Here is a 25503-nt window from a genome sequence, read left to right as displayed (position 1 = left end):
ATTGATATCAAATTCTGTCTTTACTCCCATTTGAGGTCCATAATGCTATGGTCGTAAATTTTCGTCTTTGGGGGGTGTTTTTGGCAGGGGCGGCCTCTAAAACACTTAGCCCCACATTTGAATATCAGATTCGTATTCTACTCGTAAATACCTTTCATTTGGGTCCCATATTGCAATGGTCGGTAAATATGTCCGATTTAGGGGTGTTTTGGGCGTTGGGTGGTCCCCCTAACACTCGGTCCGACAATTGGATATTAGATACGTTTTCTTATCGTAAATACCTTTCATTTGAGTCCCATATGGTCGTGATTGTTTTAAATATATATTTGGTCGGTTTTAGGGTGAGGTGGCTACCCTAGGTATCCCATCCGAAATTTGGATACGAAATTTTTATTTTTAGGTTACAATGAGAGAGCACACAAAATTTCGCTTAAATCGCACCACCGATTACCGAGATCTGGCGTTTCTGAAAATTAAGGTAAGGTAAGAGGGCCCGCCTCCCTTCAGATATCAAAAAATGTAGTACCCTATTTTCACCACGGTATCATTGTGTACCATCAATGAAAACTTCATGAAAATCGGTTCAGATTCCGTCGAACTTTAAGTTTTACTGAAGATAATTTCAAAATCGGCTTTCATTAAAAAAATTTGGGGTTTTCAGAAAATCTATGAGAAAAAACGCCCATAAAGGCCCATATTGTGTAAATAAAGAAATAATTATAAAAGAGTTCATAACACCAAATGTTTATAGGCTTTGTGTCAGCGTTTTGTTAGTTATTGAGGAGAAAGAAGAAAAAATGTAATAGAAGACCTAAGGCCCAAAATGTTTGGGCATTATGAACGGTATACACTTTTTCCAATCGTGCACTTGATTACTTCTTATTTGGTATCATTGACATTTTGGCCAGAGTATTTGGTGGATGACGTCTTTTTCCTTTATAAGGACATCGATTTGTGGATTGCCGTCCATATGCATTGGACATCTTATAAAATTTTCATGACAATATTATTATGCATAATCACAATTCCCTGCAAATCAAACACATTGAAATTATTATTTGTGATTTCAGTTGTTTTTCCAATTGATGACTTGAAAGAAGTAGTGAACGCAATGTGTTGTCGAAGAATAGCTTTTTGGCTTTTGGCTCTTGTTCACTGGGCACAGGCCAACGATATAAATATTGGTAAACGTTTTATTGGTATATAATGGTAAATAAAAGTGTTACATAACGTTTGATATTCAAAGCTTTCTGGATTGATCCCGTTCAAAAGGACATTTATGGGGATATAAGTTTGGTTTTGAAAGAAGTCGAAAAGTTACATCTCGAAGGAAAAATAAATGATTTCATTATTGTAATCGAAAGGGATAATGACTATGAAATAGAAAACGGCGATGATGGACATATGAAAACATGTAAGTTTTGTGAAATATTTTTTTACACTAAACCACTACCACTACTACTACCACAAAAGCAGAAGAGTGAGCTCGTAAAATACGTCACTTTTACCCGTTTCCTTAGAAATATAAAATAATTAATATTTGTCTTCGTCCATGTCGATACGCCCCAGATTTATCTTAATTTAGGTATACGTCCCATATACAGTGGCACAGAAGTCTACATATGACATTCAAAATACACGTTTTACAAAACGAACTTTTTGGAGGAAAAATTTATATTTCGCCAAGTGTCTATTGCTATTAAAATTGTTTACCATCAACCAAAAAAATAAAATAAACTACTTTCGAATAATGTTGAACTTCATATGGCGCTAAAGACATTTTTATTGGTTTTCAGTTAATGCAGATAGGAAAATAATTATTTCATATGAACTTCATGGTAGTTCAACGTTAACTAAATAGAAATAAACTATTTTTTATTCAGTACGTATGATGAACAATTGTATAAGACATTTTTAACTAAGCTCAAAATGATTGATGGAATAAAATGTTTAAAATTTTCCAGGGTGTTAATACATCTGTACAAATTTATTGCAAAATCTCTACTTCTATTCCGTTTAGTTTAACCTAATATTATATTAATTTTAGATACACTATTCATTTTCATAATAAAGGCCTTGTTATCCTCTCGTAACATACAGTAAATGTAAGAAAACGTGTCAGCTGTTTGGTTTTGGCCATCAACCAAAAAAATAAAATAAACTACTTTCGAATAATGTTGAACTTCATATGGCGCTAAAGACATTTTTATTGGTTTTCAGTTAATGCAGATAGGAAAATAATTATTTCATATGAACTTCATGGTAGTTCAACGTTAACTAAATAGAAATAAACTGTTTTTTATTCAGTACGTATGATGAACAATTGTATAAGACATTTTTAACTAAGCTCAAAATGATTGATGGAATAAAATGTTTAAAATTTTCCAGGGTGTTAATACATCTGTACAAATTTATTGCAAAATCTCTACTTCTATTCCGTTTAGTTTAACCTAATATTATATTAATTTTAGATACACTATTCATTTTCATAATAAAGGCCTTGTTATCCTCTCGTAACATACAGTAAATGTAAGAAAACGTGTCAGCTGTTTCGTTTTGGCTTTTGAAACACATACTGAACGTCTGTCTACCGTAACCGGAATGTAAAGTTCAGTAAAAACCATGCTTTACGTTCCGTTTTCGTGCCAGCTGATAAAATTTGAAGTTTGAACAAATTTCAAAACCAAACATGTATATTTAGAAAACTTATATTCTTCTGTTCTATGATTTCTTTGTGGAATTCATTACAATTTATTGTTAAGCGGGCCCTGTTCAGCTGAACAGGGCCCGCTCCGCTGAGCCTTCTTTAAGGGTGGGGGCACTTCGCCCTGAATGCGGATATCTAATTCGTGCCATTGTAGCCCATGACGCTGAACGCGTTCGAATCCTGGCGAAAACATCGGACAAAGCGGTGTTTATCCCCTCTTAATGTTGGCGACATTTCCGAGGTTCAATGTCATGCATGGTCATTTAAAAAATTTTGACCAAAGATGTGTCGCACTGCGGGACGCCGTTCGGACTCGGCTATAAAAAAAAGGTCCCTTATCATTGAGTTTAAACTTGAATCGGAAAGCACTCATTGATGTGTGAGAATTTGCCCCTTCTCGATTCCTGGTGGTAATGTTCTTCTTTAGCGTAATGTTCTCATTGGGGGAGGGATGGCACCTCAGACATTTCGACCTAAATATGGATATCAAATTCGTACTGCACTTCCAAATCCCTTTGAGCCCCATATTGCCATGGCCAGTAAATATGAACCGTTTGGAGGGTGTTTTGGGGCTGGGGTGGCCATCGGCACTTTGCACTGAAAATAGATATCAAATTCGTTCTTTATTACCAACGGAAATGAAGTTCAGTTTAGGGGGTGCTTTAAGGCGTACCCCAAAACACTTGGCTCCAAAATTGGATATAAAATGTGTTTTCTACTCTCAAATACCTTTCATTTGAGTCCCATGTTGTCATAATGGGTCAAATAATCCATTTGACGTATCTTTAGGAGGAAAAGCGCCACCTTGACTTAAACGCAAATTTTAATATCATATTCGTAATCTACTCCTTAATACCTTTCATTCGAGTTCCATATAGCCATGGTTGGCTAATATGCCCATTTGGGGGTATTTGGGGGTGGCGACCTCTCATTACTTGGACCTTATGTTTTATTCCATATTTGTAATCTACTGCCTAATATTTTTCATTTGAGTCCCATATTGACATAAACTTTGAATATATCTGTTAAGAGGAGTTTTTGGGTTGGGGGAGGGCTCGCTGGGTACTTGGACCCAAATTTTAATACCATATTTGTTTTCTGGTCTCCAATACCTTTCATTTGATAACCTTATTGTGTCCATCGGGCCACTTTCGGATATGGGTGGTGTCTTTGGGGTAAGGGGAAAGGTCCGCCTCCACCCGCCATCTAAAAATTATATAGCCTACAATTTTTAGATGAACATTTTAACAAAATCGGTTCAACCAAGTATTATATAGCCTTAATGGGTCTAAAAGCGTTTTTAAGTGGTGGAATGACCCTCTATATTTGAACTGACTATGTATGCCAGATTCGAAATCTACTCCCGCATACCTGTCTGTTTGGGGATTTTTGGGGTTGGGGCGGCCCGATGGGTAGTTAGACTCGAATGTTAATACCATATTCGTATTCTACTCTCCAATAGGTTTCATTTGATACCTATATTGTCCCGATCGGTCCACTTTTGATTTTGGGTTGTGTTTTTGGCATAAGGGGGTCCCTCTTCCGATACCGAAAAATTATAAAGCCTATGTTTCCTTCCAGACCAACCTACACAATGTGCGAAAATTTCGAGAAAATCGGTTCTGCCGTTTTTCAGTCTATACGGAACAAACAAACCGAGTCCCATATATCCGTGATTGGCTAATGTGCCCATTTTGGGGGTTTTTGTAGGGGTGGAGTGACCCCCTAGACTTCGACATGAATTTGTATGCCAGATTCGTTATCTACTCTCGCATACTTTTCATTTGATGCCCATATTGTCCTTATCGGTCCACTTTTGATTTTGGGTGGTGTTTTTGGGATAACGGGGGAGGGTCCGCCACCTGCCGATATCAACAAATTTTAAAGCCCATTCCTACTTCCTGACTATATTCGTAATCTACTCCCGAATACCTTTCAATTGAGTCCCATATTGTCATGATCGTCAAATAAACCTATTTTAAGGGGTTTTGGGGCTGGGGCAGCTCCCCAGGTACTTGGACTCAACTTTTTTTTATGAAATTCGTCCTCTACTCTTGAATACCTTTCATTTGAGTTCCATATTGTTTCGATCGGTCCACTTTTATTTTTGGGTAGTACTTTTGGGGTAAGGGGAGGGTCCGCCCCCTCCCGATATCAAAAAAAATTATATAGCCTATGTTTCCTTCCAGACCAACCTTCACAATCTGTGAAAATTTCGGTTCAGCCGTTTTTGAGTCTATACGGAACAAACCGACAAACGAACAAACAAACACAAATTGGATTTTGTATATAAGAAGAAGATAGTGGCCAGTCTGACCTGTGGTGGAATGGAATGAAAATAGTGAGAAATATGTGATAAGAAGAAATTACAAGAAGAGAGTATTGGGTAAACGTCAATACGGCGCCGGTGTATGCGCTAGCACTATGTCGTGAAACTGGAGTCTATTCAGGTATTCAACATACTTCGCCACACACTTCGACCTGACTGTTCTAGTATCCACGGCTTTGAGGGCCGCCATATACACTGATTTCCGAAACTGTAAATCCCCTCCCAGAATTTCTTTTGCGTCTATCATTATGGCACAGAACACTGCCTGAAATGTTGTGTGTTGTAGTATAGCCCCAATCCAGTTCCTGTCTCAATGTCAGAGTCATCTTTAAATACCGAGGTATCATTCGAATCCCGAATGTCATAGTAGTCTCAAACGCTCCTCAGTCTGTCCAACTCATCCATAGTGTCTATAACGGTACATTGGCCGTATTCTGTCTCATCTGTCATCTCTGGCCTGAAAGATTGCATGGTATTAATCCGGTACGTAAAATCGTCTGCCATGGGATTGGTAGCTTTTAGTAAATATAAATCCCTTGTCAAAACATCTGCGGCTATGAGACTTAATGCGATGGGAGAATGGATTGAGGATGAGAGCAGCTCATACCATCGCGGTAAAATCGAGGCAACGATAGGAAACCTGGAAGGAAGGGAAGAGGTTTCCGATCGGATACTTGAGATGAAAATTGAAGTCGAATGCGAGGCACTGCACTGCTAGAGGCACAGTATTGCCATTTGGAAGATCATGTTACACAGATGGATCAAAGCTTTATGGCAGAGTAGGCATGGAGGTCTGCATTGAGAACCCAGGGATTGAGATCTGTTTTAGACTGCCTGACCATAATACGGTCCTGCAGGCGGAGATCCGGGAGATCACGTAATGCGTGAAGTGGTGTGGTGCTAACACGAGGACGTCGAGTGTGAAGATCTTTACCGACAGTAAAATTGCTATAAGGGCAATAACAACCAGGACGGTTAGGTCACGAACAGTCTTGCAGTTAAAAAAGGAGATTAACACCTTCTCTAAGGATGGCAAAATCCGCATCGTTTGGGTCCTGGGCCATAACGGAGTAAGGAGAAATGAAAGGGTAGACGATTTGGTGATGAAGGCCAGAGGGTTGCCGTCAATAAACTTGGTTAACCTGAAGCTTTTCGGGTCTACGCAGTCCGAATTAAGGGAGTGACGAATGCGCATGCAACATTGTGGAACAGCGAAGCGATCGGTTGGGCGGCGAAAATCCTATGGGGGGATCCAGATCGTGGGAAGACGAGGCTAATACTGAAAGGAAGTAAGAAGGAGGTCAGTATAGCTATTGGTATCATAACGGGACATGTAGGACTACGAGCCCACTTATGTAAAATCGGTGCGGCAAGTGATAGCATGTGTAGGTCATGCGGGGAAGATGATGAGACGTTGAAGCATTTCCTTTGTCATTGCCCGGCTTTCGCGTCTAACTGATACCGGCACTTAGGTGGGGACACAATATCAGACATGAACCAACTTAGGGGAATGGTATTGAAAACAATTAAGGATTTTGTAAGAAGCACGGAATTCCTAACTTAAAATTTTCTTTTAAGAGGTTAATTTATAGTTTTTAGAGCGCACAACAAGCCCATTACTGGCTTAGGTGTATGTCCATAGTGGCATGGTGCGGATTAATATCTGCCCCCTCTTTTCAACCTAACCTAACCTATAGAAAAAAATCTACTGCTATAGCAAAATGTATGCAATTTCAGAACTTCTGAATAGTCTGTTGTTTGCTCCCATGTTGCCATTTGAAATTTCGAAAAAAAAAAATTCTGCAATGCGTATAATGTGACCCTGCATTATTTGAGCTACGTATCTGGAAGCTAAATCTTCGGTAAAGGTATCGGTAACGAAAATTTTCATTGGAATATGTCAATGCATTTCTTATGGTAACGAAATTTTGCCAGAGGTGCATACAGGCCTTAAATTACACTGTGATACAAAACATGAAAAATATGCAGGGGTTCTAATGTACCAATTCTGTTTTGTTGGAATCCATGGAAAACGAAATAACTTACATTTTTAAGTAATTTTATGTCGCTAAATGTAGAGAAAAACGCGTTTTCGTAGATTTTCGGCTTAAAATGGGCATAACTTTTTTGATTCACAGCGGAATACTTTTATCCTCACAACAGTATCTTTCAAATAAGGTATATTTCTTTTAAACCGGCCAACAAATCGTTACGTTACAATACAAAACAAGATTTTCCTCGGTCTCTATTCTGCTTAAAAGGTTCCAAACAATATATATATTTACTACTGTTAAAAAGGAATTTAAGTAAGCTTTCAAAAATGGGCAGTAACAATGAAATCGGTTAAAAAATTTTTGACATATGCAATTTTTATACCCTACACCACTACTGTGGTACAGGGTATCCGATTGTCTCCAAATTTGGTACAGGCATGTTTTTCGGCCTAGAGACGAAGCCTATTGAAATTGAAAAAAATCGGTTCTGATCTGGATATAGCTTCCATAAATATGTTCGTCCGATTTTCGGTAATAATGCAATAAAATGGTCATTTGTTATCCGATTCTCTCGAAATTTGACAGGAACGATTTTTTTACGACTGTCGATATTACTGGTGAATTTAATGGATATCGGTTCGGATTTAGATATAGCTCTCATATGTATATATCACCCGATTTTCACTCCACACTCCACTGCAAGCACATTCATTGACCAATCTTGTCAAAATACTGCACAACGCTTTCCTCGATGACTACCACTATATACATAGACTTTGGTCAAAATCGGTTCAGATTTAGATATAGCTCACATATATAAGTTCGTCCGATTTCCAGTAATATTGCAATAAAATGGTCTTTTGTTAACCGATTTTCTCTAAATTCGGTAGGAGGGATTTTCTCTTGACTCTCAATATTATTGGAGAATTTCATGGAAATCGGTTCAGATTTAGATATAGCTCTCATATAAATATATCGCCCGATTTTAACTTCTAGAGTCATAGTAATCGCATTTATTGATCCATCTTGCCAAAATTTTGCAAAACGCTTTCCTCAACGACTGCCACAGTATCTGAGGAGTTTGCTCGAAATCGGTTCAGATTTAGATATAGCTCTCATATATTTAAATTTGAACCGATTTCGAGTATTTCGAGATAAGTAATAACAATTTTGAATGGCGTGCAATGTGGTAACACAAAGTATTCTTGCTATTTTTGTGATTGGGATAGCCGAGACTCTTCTAAACACTACATACAAAGAGACTGGAAACTGCGTTCAACTGATATAATTGGTTAAAAAAATAGCATAAATATCCCGTTAGTCAATCCAAAAGCAATTCGTGAAAGCATTTGATAAAAATGGAGCAACATTCAAATACCTTGGACAGGGTATTTCACGAATTACGAGCGGTAAATTAAAAAAAGGTAAAACATATACCCAAGAACAAGGAAAATATCTGAAACTGAACAACGTTATATTTTTAAATAAAAAATCAAAAAGTTAAAACACAAAAAATTGCATAAGTCATCTATTTTTTAACCGATTTTATTGTTATTTCCTGTTATCCTTTTTCACAGTAGTAAATATATATACTGTTTGGTACCTTTTAAGCAGAATAGAGACGGAGGAAAATTTTGTTTTGTGTTTTTAGTGGGTTTTTTCATATTTCAACCACTGTCTCTTAGCGCTTTGTTGGCCAATTTAAATACCTTATATATACACCTTTTTTGTAAGGTACTGTTGTGACCTTCAAAAGAAGGTATGAAGCAAAGAAATCCGTTATGAATCAAACAAGCTATGCCCGTTTTAAACCGAAAATCTACGAAAACGAGTTTTTCACTACATTAAGCGTCATAAAATCTCTTAACGAAGTAGCCCAGAAAAATGAAAGGTATTTTCCAAGGCGGATTTAAAAAGGTGGTCTCCCGCGAACAGCTGTTAACAGCTGGCCAGGTTTGACGGTATAAAGATGTCAGATTTTTGTTTGCATTCTCTTTGTTGTTATCTTCTCTTTCGAATATTCTCTGCTCATTTTCGCACACGTATACACAAAAGCTCACAAAATTCTTCGTGGGTCGATCAGATGGCGGATTGCTCCATATGATTTGTTGTTGTTGTACAAATGAGACCACCTTTAATTGTTTTGCCATGGGTATTTTCGTTTTCCATGGACTCCAACAAAACCGGATTGGTAAATTAGAACCCCTGCATATTTTTGGTGTAGCACTTGCCCTATACACCTGCTAGAGAACCATTGGCAAAAGATGGGGATTTAGACCTCATGTCATGCATTGGGTATATACTGCAGTTGCCAGAACTATTATGCTATATGGTGTTGTGGTCTGGTGGACGGCGCTTCAAAAATCCATCTACTGCTCAATACTTAACCGGATCCAAAGGATGGCTTGTTTGTGCATCACAGCCGCACTGAGGACGACATCATCTGATGCACTGAATTTTGGGAAGCCACAATGTCCAGAGGCATAAGATGGAGCATTAACATCTTATGCCTATGGAAATTGTGGCTACCCAAATTGCAGCGACCACTGCCGCCAGGTTAAGGGAGCTTTCTCATTGGTCATGTGGCGGCTACGGACACAGTGTTATACTTGATACAATAGCCGATGTTCCAGGCTGTGTCGATTACACCCTACCTGAGCCGCTTTTTGATAAAAATTACTGTACCACTATTCCTGATAGAACCGATTGGAACTACGATATCCCTGCTAACTTCTATACGGATGGTTCCAAGCTAAACGACCGGCTGGGCTTTGGGGTGTACTCTAAAGATGTAGAACTGGTCATATCGAAGAGGTTACCCGACCACTGCAGTGTGTATCAAGCGGATATCCTTGCAATTAGGGAAGTGGTGGAATGGCAAAGATATAATGTCATTACTACGACTGGCATAAATATCTTCTCAGACAGTCAGGCAGCCATTAAATCCCTGGAGAACGTATTTCTGAACACAAAAATCGCTCTCGACTGTCGCAGATCTCTCAATAAGATGGCTGAATATTTCAAAATTCACCTGTTCTGGATGCCGGGCCGCAGAGATATCCCAGAGAATTCTAAAGCAGACGAGCTTGCGAGACTAGGAACTACCTTACACACTCCAGGGACACTGTAATCTGTGGGTATGCCTCTAGCGACATGTAAGTTAAGTTTTCAGGACCAGGCCCGAAGGGCAACGAATGTTGGATGGTCACAAAAAGGGGGCTGTGAGCATTCCAAAACTATGTGGCCTCATCTAGACTTGAAGAGGTCTACTGCTTTTCTTTCATTGGCTAGAACAGACGTCTCAATCATTGTGTCCGTCATGATAGGTCACTGTCTAATCGGGAAAAATGCTGACAGAATGAAGGTTGTTAGCAACGACTTTTGCAGAAGCTGTAGAGACATCGAATAAGAAGAAACAATAGAACACCTTCTGTGTGTGTGTCCGGCACTAGCAATTAGAAGGAGTTCCACTTTAGGTTCTCATTTCTTTGAGAACCTGTCTGATTTAGCGGATGTGAACATTCGCGAGATACTGGGCTTTTTAAAACGATCTGGATGGTTCAACGGTAGGAACTAGAAGGCATCTTCCTTCTTCTGTTCCTGTGGTATCACAATGGACGAAAACGTCTAAGTGAGTCTGATGGCAGACTGCCCCTTAAACCTAACCTTTGAATAAAAGCAGACAAAAAAACTACGTCAATCATATTAATGCTTTTAACAAAACAAACCAACCCTAAAATTACTAACAATTTATATAATTATACAGCAAATGATTCAAAATTTGGAATGATTTCCTTCAAAAGTTAAAAAAATTTTAAAATCAGCAGACCGTGTTTGCTGATGTCAATAAACTTATTTCTTTACACTTAGAGAAAAAAAGACTACTGCTATAGCAAAATGTTTGCAATTACAGGACTTCTAAGTAGTTTGTTGTTTGCTGGAAATGGCTGCTCCATTTTCAGGAGACAAAGGCTCTTGTTTTAGCAAACATTTTGCTATTTTGAATAAGAAAAATCGTTGAGTGTGGGTGTATACATGCATACCAAGTCGGAAGATATTTAGATATAGCCTCCATATCGACCATTAATTGAAATTCATTTTCGATTCCTGGTGGTTAATTTTACCAAAACCGTGTGAAATATTATGGAGAATTTTTCACGCAGTTAACCACCATGAATCGAAAAATGCATTTCAATAAATATATGTGTAGCCGATTTCTATGCTATATGGGCTAATAAAGTCCGATTTTGCTATTAGACATTTTGTGAATCCTATCAGCATCAAAAGTGAGTCAACACCCATTGACATTTAGTTTGTCCTATGTACATTCTTGGAATTATCTTTCCAAAGCCACGAGTGTTGACACACTTTTGGCGATCTCTGCCAATTAAACTCCAAAGGATGTCTAAAGGAGTGTACTATGCTTCCATCTGTTTCCACTAAATACTCGCTCTATAAAATCTTAACTTTAACTTGATAGAGCACGTATATAAACCGAACTCCTTATTTGATCCATGGACGCTTTAATGTAATTTTATATTTTGTGATCACAGTTTGCGATGTACTTTCCTACTCTGGCGTATCTGTTGTATTGGACTTCACCTATGAACCGTGGCATGAGGGTCTGGATTTTGTGCAAACCTATGGCATTCCGTACTTGAAAGTGGATAACATTCTAAAACCTTTTCTACAAATGTTTGCTAATTTTTTGCATCAAAAAAATGGTGTTGAAGTGGTTATTATGACACAAAATGAACAGGACAAACGGGAAGTGATACAGGAGATGATCGATGGGTTTAGGCTAAGAACATTGGTTTTGAATGCTGGTGAATCTAATCAGACGGATTTTGTAAAAGCCATAAAAGATTTGAGGCCAAGTCCTGGATATTATGCCATATTTGCAAAAGGATCCAATATGAACACTATATTCGACAAGGTAAGTAAGGAAAACCTTTGAGTAGGTTTTTTTTGAAAATCTAAATTCAGAAGTATGGAAATTTTTTATAAAAATTTAATTTTGACCAATTAAAAATTCGACGAAAATATTTGAATACATTTCTTAAGAAGTCACATATTTACCAAAACCAGTGAAAACGTATTAAGTTAGGCCGTGCCGAACTTTGGATACCCATCGCCATGGATATATTCATCATCCTATTTTATTCTAACTCCACTCTATTGCAACTATATGTAGATTGCCATAAGGGCAATAACAACCAGGACGATAAAGTCACGAACAGTCTTGGAGTGGAAGAAGGAGATTAACGCCTTCTCTGAGGATGGTACAATCCGCATCGTTTGGGTGGCAGGCCATAACGGAGTAAGGGAGAATAAAAGGGCAGGCGATTTGACAGAGAACAGCCGTCGATAAACTTGGTTAACTCGAAGCCTTTCGGGTTGACGCAGGCCGATTTAAGAGAGTGGGCTACGTATGCGCATGCAACACTCGAAAAATCCTATGGGTAGATCCAGATTGTGGGTAGACGAGGCTATTACTAAAAGGAGGCAAAGCATATCCAAAATCGGTGTGGCAAGTAATAGCATGTGTAGGGCATGCGGGGAAGATGATGAGACGTTGGATCATTTCCTATGTCATTGCCCGGCTTTTGTGTCTAACCAAATTAGGGGTGTGTCATGAACAACAATTAAGAATTTTCCAAGTAGCACGGTATACCAAATTTAGATTTTTCTTTTTCGAGATTACTTTTTAGTTTTTAGAGCGCAGAACAAGCCGATTACTGGCTTAGGTCAAAGCAACTGACTGTTGAAAATTTCAGCGAAATCGGGTAATAAATGCGACTTTTATGGTTCAAAATCACTGTGGTTAAAAATCGAAAAATACTCAATTTCTTTTTGGAAATTGTGGTCGCTTTTAGTTTCAGGATCTGGACCATTGTCCAGATTTGGACAACCGGTTTTAAATGCCCCTTATGTCCATAAAAATTTAAGCAAACAAACTGAAAACATTAAAGCCGCTATTACACGGCATGTAGTTGTCTTATGACATGTCACTTGTTATACTCACATGTAATTTGAAATGTTTGTCGAAATTGTCAATTTACATGGGATTCATAATTTTGCTATCACACCTGCATGTTATTATACCCACCACCGAAGGATGGGGGTATATTCATTTTGTCATTCCGTTTGCAACACATCGAAATATCCATTTTCGACCCTATAAAGTATATATATTCTTGATCAGCGTAAAAATCTAAGACGATCTAGACATGTCCGTCCGTCTGTCTGTTGAAATCACGCTACAGTCTTTAAAAATAGAGATATTGAGCTGAAATTTTGCACAGACTCTTTTTTTGTTCATAAGCAGATTAAGTTCGAAGATGGGCTATATCGGACTATATCTTGATATAGCCCCCATATAGACCGATCCGCCGATTTGGGATCTTAGGCCCATAATAGCCTCATTTATTATCCGATTTTCCTGAAATTTGGGACAGTGAGTTGCATTGGGCCTTTCGGCATCCTTCTTCAATTTGGCCCAGATCGGTCCAAATTTGGATATAGCTGCCATATAGACTGTTCCTCCGATTTAGGGTCTTAGGCCCATAAAAGCCACATTTATTATTCGATTTTGCTGAAATTTGGGACAGTGAGTTGTGTTGAGCCCTTCGACATCTTTCCTCATTTTGGCCCAGATCGGTCCAGATTTGGATATAGCTGCCATATAGACCGATCCTCAGATTTAGGGCCTTAGGCCCATAATAGCCACATTTATTATTCGATTTTGCTGAAATTTAGGACAGTGAGTTGTGTTGAGCCCTTCGACATCTTTCGTCATTTTGGCCCAGATCGGTCCAGATTTGGATATAGCTGCCATATAGACCGATCCTCAGATTTAGGGTCTTAGGCCCATAAAAGCCACATTTATTATTCGATTTTGCTAAAATTTAGTGTTTTCGTATGACGCAGCATAAAAATGTGAGCAAATCTAATTTTTTTATGCTTCATTCGACTGACAACAAAAACAGCTGATTTTTAAAAGTGATTTTCGTATATTAGTTCCATTTGTATCACACGACAAGTACAACTCTACATGTGTTAAATTTTACATGTCATAAGATACCTACATACCGTCTAATAGCCTTAACCAAATATAATTCAAATACAGGTATTAAAAAAATAAAAATTTTAAAATTTTTACGAAAAGCCATCACCATTCTGCTCGAGAGACATATTCAAATTATTTGGAACTTTGTTGAAATCTATAGAAAATCCTTTTTTGATATCCATGTTTGGATATAGCTGCCATATGGTCCGGTCTTCCTAGTATGGGTGTTCAGCTCATAAATTGTATATTTTTTTAAACCGATTACGCCAAAATTGTAGGATTAAATTGTACACACCACTCTTCTTCCTTGGCGAATATGGTTCAGATGCGATTTTAGTTAGATATAGAAGTTATTTTAACCTATCTCTTTTGCCATTTTTTGCCGTAATTAACGGTCTAAGCCCCCAACTTTTGCCAATGGCTCTCTTGCAGGTGTATAGGGCAAGAGTGGCCTTTCTTGCCTTTTCCAAAATGTTGGATTTGAAGTTCAATTTCCTGTCCAGCAAAACACCCAGGTATTTTGAGCTTTCTGTAAATGGAACATTCTCTCCACCCAAGGAGACATGTTCCACTGTAGGCAACTTGTATCTCCTGCTGAAAACAACTACTTCTGTCTTGCATGGATTCACGCCCAGACCACGGTAGCCCATTTTGCTGTTGCACGTAGAGCTTCCTGAAATATATCTCTTGGCTTTCCCCTAATCCCAATTACCAGGTCATCAGCATACGCGACCACTTTTACGCCTTTTTCTTTCGGAGACAATAATATATTGTTAATGGCTAAATTCCAAAGTAGAGGAGACAGTACATTTCCTTGAGGTGTTCCTCTGCCGACCCATCTTTTTAGATCCACAGATCCAAAGCCTGTCGTAATGCATCTTTTAGTAAGTATGTTATTAATAAGCTTTCTTACGGTAGAGTTGATGCCTAGAAACTCCATCTCCTTCATGATTGACGTGGTTTTACATTATTGAAAGCAACTTCAATGTCAAGAAATGCTACCATTGTATATTCCTTGACAGCCAGAGAACCCTCTATGTATCCGACTAGGTCGTGAAGGGCTGTTTCAGTGGATTTGCCTTTACTACATGCATGCTGCTGCCGCGACAGGCGATCTCCAAGGATCTTTGCCCTAAGATATGTTTCCATCAACCTCTCAAGAGTCTTCAGCATAAACGATTACAGACTAATAGGACGAAAATCTTTCGCCTCCGTGTGGTAGGGTTTTCCTGTCTACCAGTCTACCAGACACATCTTTTAATTCAACCGGTGATACATCATCAGGACCTGGCGACTTAAAGGAGTCGAAACTTCTTAACGTCCAAAGGATTTTCGGCTCAGACAAAATTTTCCCAATAGCCTCCGACGGTTGATACCAGTGACAACCTCTTCTGGCGCCACGTTGTCCGTTGGAGAATTTCCCGGGAAATGTGTATCAACGAGAAGTTCTAGTGTTTCCTCACTTGACACTGTCAATACATTCTCTGACTTCTGAATATACCCCACCGAAATAGGTTTCGAGGACAAAATCTTCCTTAGCCTAGAGGCCTCAGATGTATCCTCCACAGAGCTGCAGAATTCTACCAAGAATTTGTTCTGAGCCTTTCTCTGCTCGCCCTTATATTTTCTTAGCTTAGTCTTATAGATATCCCAATCGTGTGGTGCTCTTGCGGCTTTTGATCTGTTGAAAAGTTTTGTGCAGTCCTTCCTTAGACCAACCAGCTCTGGGGTCCACCATGGCGATCGCTGTTTGCCCCTTGGCGTGACACTAGGGCATGCTGACACAAGCGAGTCATTCAGGGCTTTCGTGATCCGCTTGACCACTATGTCTATATCCTCCGTAGTTTTTTCTTCCTTTTCTGGTTTAGAAGTGATAGACGTGCAGAATTTGTGTCGAAATTTATCCCAATCTTCATTTTTTCTGTTTAGCCAAGGGACCACTACTTCAGTATTTTCTCCATGACTGAAATTAATACAACTATGATCAGAGAAGATGTGGTCTCCCAACATCCCCCTTGTCGACAACTGCCATCCCTAGCGACATTAGCAAAGGTACTTGGACCCATATTACTGTTGTTCGTCCTAGTTCTTTTAGGCATGGGATGCAGTTTCCGAATCTAGGCGTGTAGTCTTTGGGGTAGCCTGTGCAGCGAATTCCCGAGCCCAATTTAGGAAGTCTCTCTCTCTCTATTAATGAGAGTTCTAGGATCATTCCCACCAAGCCTCTCAATAAACTTGAGAGTGATGCGTCTTCAACCTCCTAAAGAGCGTATTGGATTGCCAGGGAAGGTCGATGGCCTAGGCAAATTATAGGCATGCGAAGAAAGAATAGGTTCTGCCTTGTCTTTGAGACTCGAACCAGGTGTCTTCGTCAAAAGCCCCTGCTGACCACTCGTCAGTCGGTTAGTGGAGCCTGGAGCAGCCGCTCCACCAGTCGAGGTTTCAGTTGCAGGCAACATGCTACGGTCCGATACCACCACCGCAGCTGTTGGGTCTTCTAAGCCTACTCCCGAGCTCTAGATCTGCCGCTTCATTGGTAACAGACGCAGATCATCAACCGCCCAATGGATACCTCTATCGCAGCTATCCTTGAGTGACTTAAATTTTTCTTCCAAAAATAATGACATATTACGAGTTACAGGAAAATTCTTGCGGAGTGAAATAGCAATATGTCCGCTCCACTCAACGATTCAAACAAGCGTTGTGTTAGGCCACTCGACATCCTGCTTCAATTTGGCCCAGATCGGTCCAGATTTGGATATAGCTGCCATATAGAGCGAATCTCTCGATTTAAGGTCTTGGGTCCATATAAGGTGCATTTATTGTCCGATTCCGCCTAAATGTGGGACAGTGAGTTGTTTCAATTTGGTTTAGATCGGCCCAGACTTAGATATAGCTGTGATACATACCGGTTTGCCGATTTAAGGTCTTGGCTGCCAAAAAGAGCAATATATTGTTCTACGAAATTGAACAGTGACTTGTATTTATTAGACCACTCAATGTCCCTGGCAAATTTGGTCCTAATCGGACCATATTTCGATATAGCTGCTATACTGAACATTTTTGGCGAAAGGAAGTTTACATACGTATATACCCGAGGTGATGGGTATCCAAAGATCGGCCCGGCCGAAATTAATGCCTTTTTACCTGTTTTCACATTTGTTTACAGCTCTTTAAAGGAAATGTTTTTGAAAGACCAGCAGAGTGGCATTTCGTATTTTTGGATACCAGAGATCGAGTATTTAAGTTTCGAAAACAAGTGGAGTTTGCCAACAAATTTACGGTTAATCCAAGGTCTGTCTGTCGATCATTGCGTATGAAGGATGCCTATTGTCAGAGCGGTTTTACGGTAAACGAAAAAGGAAATGATGGAAATTAAAAAAAATTACAATGATGATCGATCTCTGTTTTCAATAGTTTCAACGAGCCTTGCTTCTGGAAATATTTCGTGCCTTAATTGACATTACCCAAAAAAATTTTGGTTGGTTGGAACCCATGCAGAGGGACTGTAATGGTAGTTACAGTTCTAAAGAACTAGTCGAAGACAACCAATATCAGGAGTTTGATATAATCGATCACTTGAAAGTAACGGATTTTATGATCTTTTCCACTGCTAACAACCCCAATCATCTTGAGGATGAGGTGCAATTGGCAACTCCTCTGACTTTTGTGGTCAATGTAAGCATTAATATGTATTCAAATGAACACGAGGCCATTACCGATTTGGCAGTTTGGCAAAATGGAGAATTAAAAAGAATTAACCAGACCCTTAGTCCAGCAAAACGTTTCTATCGCATAGGAACTGCAGAGGTAAAAATTCTTCTTAGAGAGTGGTAATAAAATTAAGTATTTCTTTGTACTATGCATAGGCCATTCCCTGGAGTTATTATCGAAAGAACCCCCAAACCGGTGATCTTCTCCTAGACTCTAAAGGCCAACCTATATGGGAGGGCTTTTGCATCGATATGATTCAAACCTTGTCGGAGAAATTGAATTTCGATTATGAGATTGTTCCACCGACCTCAGGAAAATTTGGTCGCCGTAATACCACTACCAATGAATGGGATGGCCTTGTGGGCGATTTGATAAGAGGTGAGACCGATTTTGCAGTGGCTGCCCTGAAAATGTATTCGGAACGTGAAGAGTATATCGATTTTTTGGCTCCATATTTTGAACAAACTGGCATAACAATTGTTATGCGCAAGCCCGTGAAGCAGACTTCGTTGTTTAAATTTATGACCGTGTTGCGTGTGGAAGTATGGATGAGTGTGCTCGGGGCAATTGTGTCGACGGCTATTGTCATATGGCTATTGGACACATATTCTCCTTATAGTGCAAGGAACAATAAGAAGGCGTATCCGTATCCATGCAGGTGAGCAACAAATTATGTTTAGTGAAAAGTGTCAACAAGACCAAGATTTAAAATTTGAGCAAAAAATAAAGTATTTTAAAGAAGTAACTATAGATACGTCCAAGGTAAGTAAAGGCATAGAATCTCAAATGTCAATGGTCCAATGGAAGCTTATTATTTTGATCTTCAATAACGATGGATCTTCAATAACGTGAATTTGAAGTTCATACATGGCGATTTGGTGGAATTGAGTCCCCTCTGAATTAGGTTTATACGATGCTGAAGGGCCGAATTTTTAAAGGATCACTGGCGAAGGGGTCGATTACGAAGATTGCGACCACAAGAACTCAGCATGAAGTGGTTTTATCTCCTCTTTCGAGAACTTGAAGGTTGCCTTCGTGGATGACGTCGCACAGTGAGCCAAACGGCGAAAAAATTAGAAATAAGTTCGCAACTTTTAAGCTGTTGATCTGAGCGATAAAAAATTTTCTAGGCATTTGTAGAGGAGAACATAGGATTACAGGAAAATTTGTTTTTGTTTGTCTATATCTTCAATATAGGGCGAGATGGGTGAGAGTGAGTGTCAAAGTTGACCATTTTTCACTTTTCCAACTTTCAAAAGGCTATAACGTTTGATCTACTGAACCGACTTGCGTTTAGGACTCTGGAGAAAGGGTGACTCTGGAGAAAAACATGCATAATGTACCATGCCATCGTATACCGTAAAGGAGGTATGGATAGTTTAGTTTTAAAAAATCAACATTTTGCCTTGGTTTTTTTCAGTATATTCTTCACAACCCCTTCAATGTTTATACCCTCCACCATAGGATGAGGGTATACTAATTTCGTCATTCTATTTGTAACACCTCGAAATATGCGTCTGGGAACCCATAAAGTATATATATTCTTGATAGTCATGTCATTTTAAGTCGATCTAGCCATGTCCGTCCGTCTGTCCGTCAAAAGCACGCCAACTTTCGAAGGAGTAAAGCTAGGCGCTTGAAATTTTGCACAAATACTATTTATTAGTGCAGGTCGTTTGGGATTGTAAATGGGCCAATTCGGTTCATGTTTTTATATAGCTGCCATATAAACCGATCTTGGGTCAAGTAGACGGCCCATTTCTTGTCCGTTTTGACTGAAAAATTGCACGTGGTGTTTGGTATCACTTTAAACAACTGTTTAAAGTATGGTTCAAATCGGTCTATGTTTTGATATAGCTGCCATATAAACCGATCTTAGATCTTGACTTCTTGAGCCTCTAGAGAGCGCAATTCCGATTTGACTGAAATTTTGCACGTGGTGTTTTGGTATCACTTCCAACAACCGTGCTAAGTATGGTTTAAATCGGATTATGTTTTCATATAGCTGCCATATAAACGGATCTGGGATCTTGACTTCTTGAGCCTCTCATCCAATTTGGCAGAAATTTTGTACAACGGCTTCTCTCATGACCTTCAACATACGTGTCTAATATGGTCAGATTCGATCAATAGCTTGATACAGCTCCCATAAAAACCGATCTCTCGATTTTGCTTCTTCAGCCCCTACAAGGCTCAATTCTTATCGGAATGGACTGAAATATTCCACAATTACTTCTACAATGTTTAGCATTCAATTCATTTATGGTCCGAATCGGACTATAACTTGATATAGTCCCAAGCGGAGGTATTATGAAAAGTTTTAAAAGCTAATTTGACTAAATTCGATATCGAACGACCTCGTTATCTTAAGACCAATATGGCCAATTTTTTTTACTAAATTTCACACTGGCAAAAAAGTTCCACATTGAAATTTAAATTTTTTTACTTTCAGTTAAAGCTAAAAATATTTCCAACAATATAAGGTACATCTCGCCAAATCCATATCCAAATCCAAATGAGGTCGTGACGGCTAAAATACTGAAAAATTGAAATTTTCAAGTAGTGTTTTTTCATTGTTAAATACCAAATACTACATCACATTACATGTGCAAAAAATTTCATTCTGTATCACTTTTTCTATGAAACACAGAAGGAATCATGAAAATATTTCTTTTCCGCCCGATTTAAGTAACCGGCACCATTAAAGTAATTTTTTTGAAAAAGTTAAAATTTCCAAATTTGTTTGTTGCTGTCGCCATTACACATGAAAACCGACCGCAATATAAGGGAAATTTCCATAACTTTCCAACGATGTATAAAACGTTCCAAAACTTAGATTCTATCTACTCTAAATTCCATTTAGACTTTACTAAACTCGGTGTAAAAATCTCTTTTTTGAAAGGGAAAAGGCTGGTACAATGTTCCTTTTCACCGTTGAAAACCCTTTTTTCCACGATTGCTTTTTTGAAACATTTGGGAAATAACCATGACAAAATAACAATTTTATTAAAATTTTACCATAAGTATTGGGGGAATGTCCTACTGAATGACATCAGCAAGCTTTTATGCTTTAAAATCTATTATCTAGAAAAAGTAATCGGCGAAAAACTCGGGAAAAACCAATATAGTACCAGCCTTTATGTCAGCTTCATCAAAATACTGATCGATTTGTCCATGGATTAAAATATACTTTTTCAAGCTGAGAAAATGTCACTTGCCAATTGGAAAATTTGGAGTAAAAATGTGGGTTTCAGAGCCAAAATACCGAAAATCGGGGGTGCCTTTGTATGACACCCTACACTTAAAGTTGAACCGATCTGGACCATATTCGGCACAGTTGCAGATAGGTCTATCAAAATAACTAAATATCCCATGAACATTCCATTAAGGAACAGGGGAAACTTCTCTCATATCAATGAGTGCAGTCCGATTAAAGATTAAGATCAATGATAAGGGGCCTCGTTTTTTATGCCGAGTCCGAAAGGGGTGCCGCATAACGACACCACTTGGTAGATAAGTTTTAACATGGAGGGAAACCTTTCAAGTGTAGTCAGCATTAGATGTTCAAGCCGGGATTTGAACCCCACGATTAGGTTAGGTTAGGTTTTAGTGGCAGTCTGCCATCAGACTCACTTAGACGTTTTCATCCATTGTGATACCACAGGAACAGAAGAAGGAAGATGCCTTCTAGTTCCTAACGTTGAACCATCCAGATCGCTTTAAAAAGCCCAGTATCTCGCGAATGTTCACATCCGCTAAATCAGACAGGTTCTCAAAGAAATGAGAACCTAAAGTGGAATTCCTTCTGACTGCTAGTGGGGGACACACACGCAGAAAGTGTTCTATAGTGTCTTCTTCTTCGATGTCTTCACAGCTTCTGCAAAAGTCGTTGCTGGCAATCTTCAGTCTGTCAGCATATTTTCCGATTAGACAGTGACTTGTCATGACGGGCACAGCCAATGACAGTAAAGCGGTAGACCTCTTCAAGTCTAGATAAGGCTACGTAGTTTTGGGATGCCTACAGCCTCCTCTTTGTGACCATTTATAATTCGTTGTCCTTTGGGCCTGGTCCTGAAAACTTAGCTTACATGTCGCTAGAGGCATACCCACAGATTCCAATATCCCTGGAATGGGTAGGGTAGTTCCTTGTCTCACAAGCTCGTCCGCTTTACAATTCTCTGGGATATTTCTGTGGCGCGGCACCCAAAACATCTCGTTGAGAGATCTGCGACAGTCGAGAGAGGTTTTTGGATTCAGAAATACGTTCTCCAGGGATTTAATGACTGCCTGGCTTCCTGAGAATATATTTATGCCAATCGTCGTTATGCCATTATATCTTAGCCGTTCCACCATTTCCTTAATTGCAAGGATATCCGCTTGATGATCACTGCAGTGGTCGGGTAGTCTATATATCTTCTGTTACCAGGAATATCGTAATTCAGCAATAGTGTCTTGATCAAAAGCAGCCCAGGCAGTGTGTAATTTACCCTGATTGGAAGATCGGGCATTGTATCAAGGATAAATCAGTGTCCTTAGCCGCCGCATAAATAAATATTTAGAAAGCTCCCTTAAACTTAACTCAGAGCTTCTTTATAAATTGAGCAGCAGATATTTTCGGCAAATAACAGACTTTTTAGCAGGCAGCCTGCTAGCATTAACTTGCAAACACTTTGTTATGAAAGCAGAATTACTGCTGTGAAAGCAGCAAAACAAACTACTAACAGTCAGCAAACAGTGTCTGCTCTTATCAGCATACTTTTTTCTATGAGTGTGTTTAAGCAAGATCCGGTTCCACCAGGCCGCTCACTGAGACTCCCCACTCGATACCGCTGATTGTGCGCGACTGCAGTTACAGCTATGAAGCATTTCACTATCCGCAACCTGTGGACGCGACCGGTAGCTACCAACTGAGCTCCTCATAATGACGATGAACATCACATAATTCGGATTTCCAAGTTCCAATCTGTGTGGGCTCATGGTTATCCCGTGTTGGACCTACTTTTTTATCTTGTGCGTTGGTTAAATTTTTCTGTCTTTTTGATGTCTTGTACCGTGCTGTAGTGTATCTTCATCTTTTGTTCTCTTCTACCTTCTTCTAGAGTCTAGTATTTAGACAATAGTCCTAAGGTTTCAGAGTGAAATGCCTCGAAATAGAAGCTGCTATTCGTATTCTCTTCAACCTAACCTACCCTAAACTAGCTCTTGAAGATCTCAAATCGGAATATTGTTAAAAATGTCTACGGATATGGAAATATGCATCAACATACTCGTAGTTCGAGATCCATTTTCCTGAGGCTGAGAAAATATGACCTCCGGCCGCTGATCAGACTTTGTTAGATCACTGACATCTCCCTGAACGAACTGAGATGCGGACTTCCGAAGGTTTTGCTAGAATGAGGAAGGCATTGAATCGTTTGAGCGTTGTTGTGCCAATATCCTCCCAGTGCGGGAAAGGGGCATCGGATTAAGGGCGAATAAGATTCCCCTGTCTGAATTCGGTTCTGAGATAGTCATACCATCAAAACCAAGAGCCCGTTCATCTAGGCTACACAAGACGAAAAGTGCACTGGAATATGACTATTGCCCTTACTTGATGTGAATGGAATTTTTATCAATAGGAGCATACGAGTAAAATTTTTCAAACTGGCCAAGATGTGTAGCTACGAGCTTTTGGTTTGTGGACATTTAGAATAGTTGTTATTTTCATTTTGAAATTTCCAGCTCGCCTTTATTTTCTTCAGAAATGAGAATTTAATTTGTTTATCTTTTCCTGTTTACCAATTTCAGAGAGTTCACAATACGCGAAAGTTTTTGGTTTGCACTAACCTCCTTCACGCCACAGGGTGGTGGCGAGGCACCCAAAGCCATATCAGCTCGCATTCTAGTGGCTGCCTATTGGTTATTTGTGGTACTTATGTTGGCCACATTCACGGCAAATTTGGCTGCATTTTTAACGGTGGAAAGAATGCAAACACCAGTACAGTCCTTGGAGCAATTGGCTCGACAGTCTCGCATCAATTACACGGTGGTCCATGAATCAGATACCCATCAATATTTCATCAATATGGATTTTGCAGAGAAAACCCTATACAGAATGTGGAAGGAATTATCGTTGAATGCTTCAAGGGATTTTCATAAATTTCGGTAAGAATTTTGCAACATCATCCAGAAATGAAGCCTTTAATATTCCCATTTTGGCTAGGGTCTGGGATTATCCCATAAAAGAGCAATATGGCAGAATATTAATGGCAATCAATAGTTCTATGCCCGTCAAGGATGTGGAGGAGGGTTTTCGCAAAGTCAATGAGCGGGAGAGTGCCGACTATGCTTTTATACATGACTCTTCAGAGATTAAATATGAAATTACCAGGAATTGTAATCTCACCGAAGTTGGTGAGGTATTTGCGGAACAACCCTATGCTGTGGCCGTACAACAAGGCTCCCATTTGGGGGTAATGGCTCAACATGAATGTATTCTTTGGTTTTTGGTTAAAGGGTAATTATTTTTTTCTTTCAAGGATCCAATTGGTTATGCAATATTGGAATTGCAGAAAGATCGTTATTTTGAAGAATTAAAAGCGAAATATTGGAATCGTTCTCACTCCAACTGTCCGCTATCGGAAGAAGAGCAAGGCATTACCTTGGAAAGTTTAGGTGGTGTCTTCATAGCCACCCTTTGTGGCCTTGGACTGGCTATGATTTCTCTGGTCATTGAAGTCTGTTTCAACAAAAGGAAGGCTAAGAATTCAAACATTAGGCAAGTGAAGCCTGTAGAAGAGACCAAGTCCTCACAAGGAATATGGCATAGCCAAGAGGAAAAGAAGCACAAACTTACACCACCACCTCAGTATGAAGCGGCGACCTTTAGGGGGCGCAAAATACCTCCCAGCATTACACTGGGCACAGAATTTAAGCCTGGACGTTTGGAGTCTCGCCGCCCGTTAACTCAAAATAAATCTGAAGAAGAAACAGTAGTACAAGAGCAGTTACCCGATTATCTAGAGTAAATTAATGAGTTATCAAGTTAACGTCAGCTTTAATAGGTGTTTTAGAATTGCACATTTTTATATTTTTAGAGCACATTTTTCTTCAAATTGTAGAGGTCAATAAAGACACCTGCCGCTTGACAGACTTTTTCTGTTTTTCTTACCAAGAAGAATATGTTAAACTTCCAGTCTCACCCTGATTTCAGCTAAATCGGATAAGAATTGGGCCCAAAAGGATTATAAAATTGGAAGGTCGGTTTATAGCGGAGATGCATCAGGACCTATTCAGAACATATTTGGCACGTATGTCGAATTTGCGCTCTCAGAGACTCAATAAGAAAAATCGGGACCTATATCAGGTTATGAACCGATTTGGACCATACTTTGCCTCTCGATTTGCCTGAAAATTTGGAGATGGTATTTTTCTACGACTACCAGGTTAGGTTAGGTTGAAAAGAGGGTGCGGATATTAATCCACCCCATGCTACTATGTATATACACCTAAGCCAGTAATGGGCTTGATGTGCGTTCTAAATACTTAAAAGTAACCACGAAGAAGAAAATCTAAGTTAGGAATTCCTAGCTACTTACAAAATCCTTAATTGCTTTCCTTTTTCTGTGTCCTCAGCTAAGTGCCGGTGTCTGTTAGCCGCGAAAGCTCGGCAATGACATAGGAAATGCTCCAACGTCTCGTCATCCTCCTC

At 39.3% G+C, this 25503-nt stretch overlaps 1 protein-coding gene across 1 annotated transcript; it reads left to right on the top strand.

Moving 5' to 3' along the window:
• Nucleotides 1-1111: 1111 nt before the first annotated feature.
• LOC106088025 (ionotropic receptor 25a) lies at nt 1112-24910 on the top strand. Its single transcript, XM_013253308.2, has 9 exons — nt 1112-1184; nt 1247-1414; nt 11584-11966; nt 17269-17448; nt 17517-17909; nt 17969-18471; nt 23601-23957; nt 24016-24265; nt 24332-24910. The coding sequence occupies exons 1-9, from the start codon at nt 1112-1114 to the stop codon at nt 24818-24820; spliced, it is 2796 nt and encodes a 931-aa protein (XP_013108762.2). The 3' UTR covers nt 24821-24910.
• Nucleotides 24911-25503: the final 593 nt, after the last annotated feature.

The sequence above is a fragment of the Stomoxys calcitrans genome, chromosome 4, assembly GCF_963082655.1.
Source record: "Stomoxys calcitrans chromosome 4, idStoCalc2.1, whole genome shotgun sequence".
NCBI lineage: Eukaryota > Metazoa > Arthropoda > Insecta > Diptera > Muscidae > Stomoxys > Stomoxys calcitrans.
Note: the sequence above shows the minus strand (reverse complement) of the source record. Positions and strands in the feature narration are given on the sequence as shown.

Bases quoted from the DNA above. Each gene is read 5' to 3' on its own strand.
- LOC106088025 (XM_013253308.2), top strand. From the start codon at position 1,112: ATGTGTTGTCGAAGAATAGCTTTTTGGCTTTTGGCTCTTGTTCACTGG. The intron at 1,185-1,246 runs GTAAACGTTTTA...TGATATTCAAAG, and splicing joins GGCCAACGATATAAATATTG to CTTTCTGGATTGATCCCGTT. The intron at 24,266-24,331 runs GTAATGGCTCAA...TTTTCTTTCAAG, and splicing joins AACAAGGCTCCCATTTGGGG to GATCCAATTGGTTATGCAAT.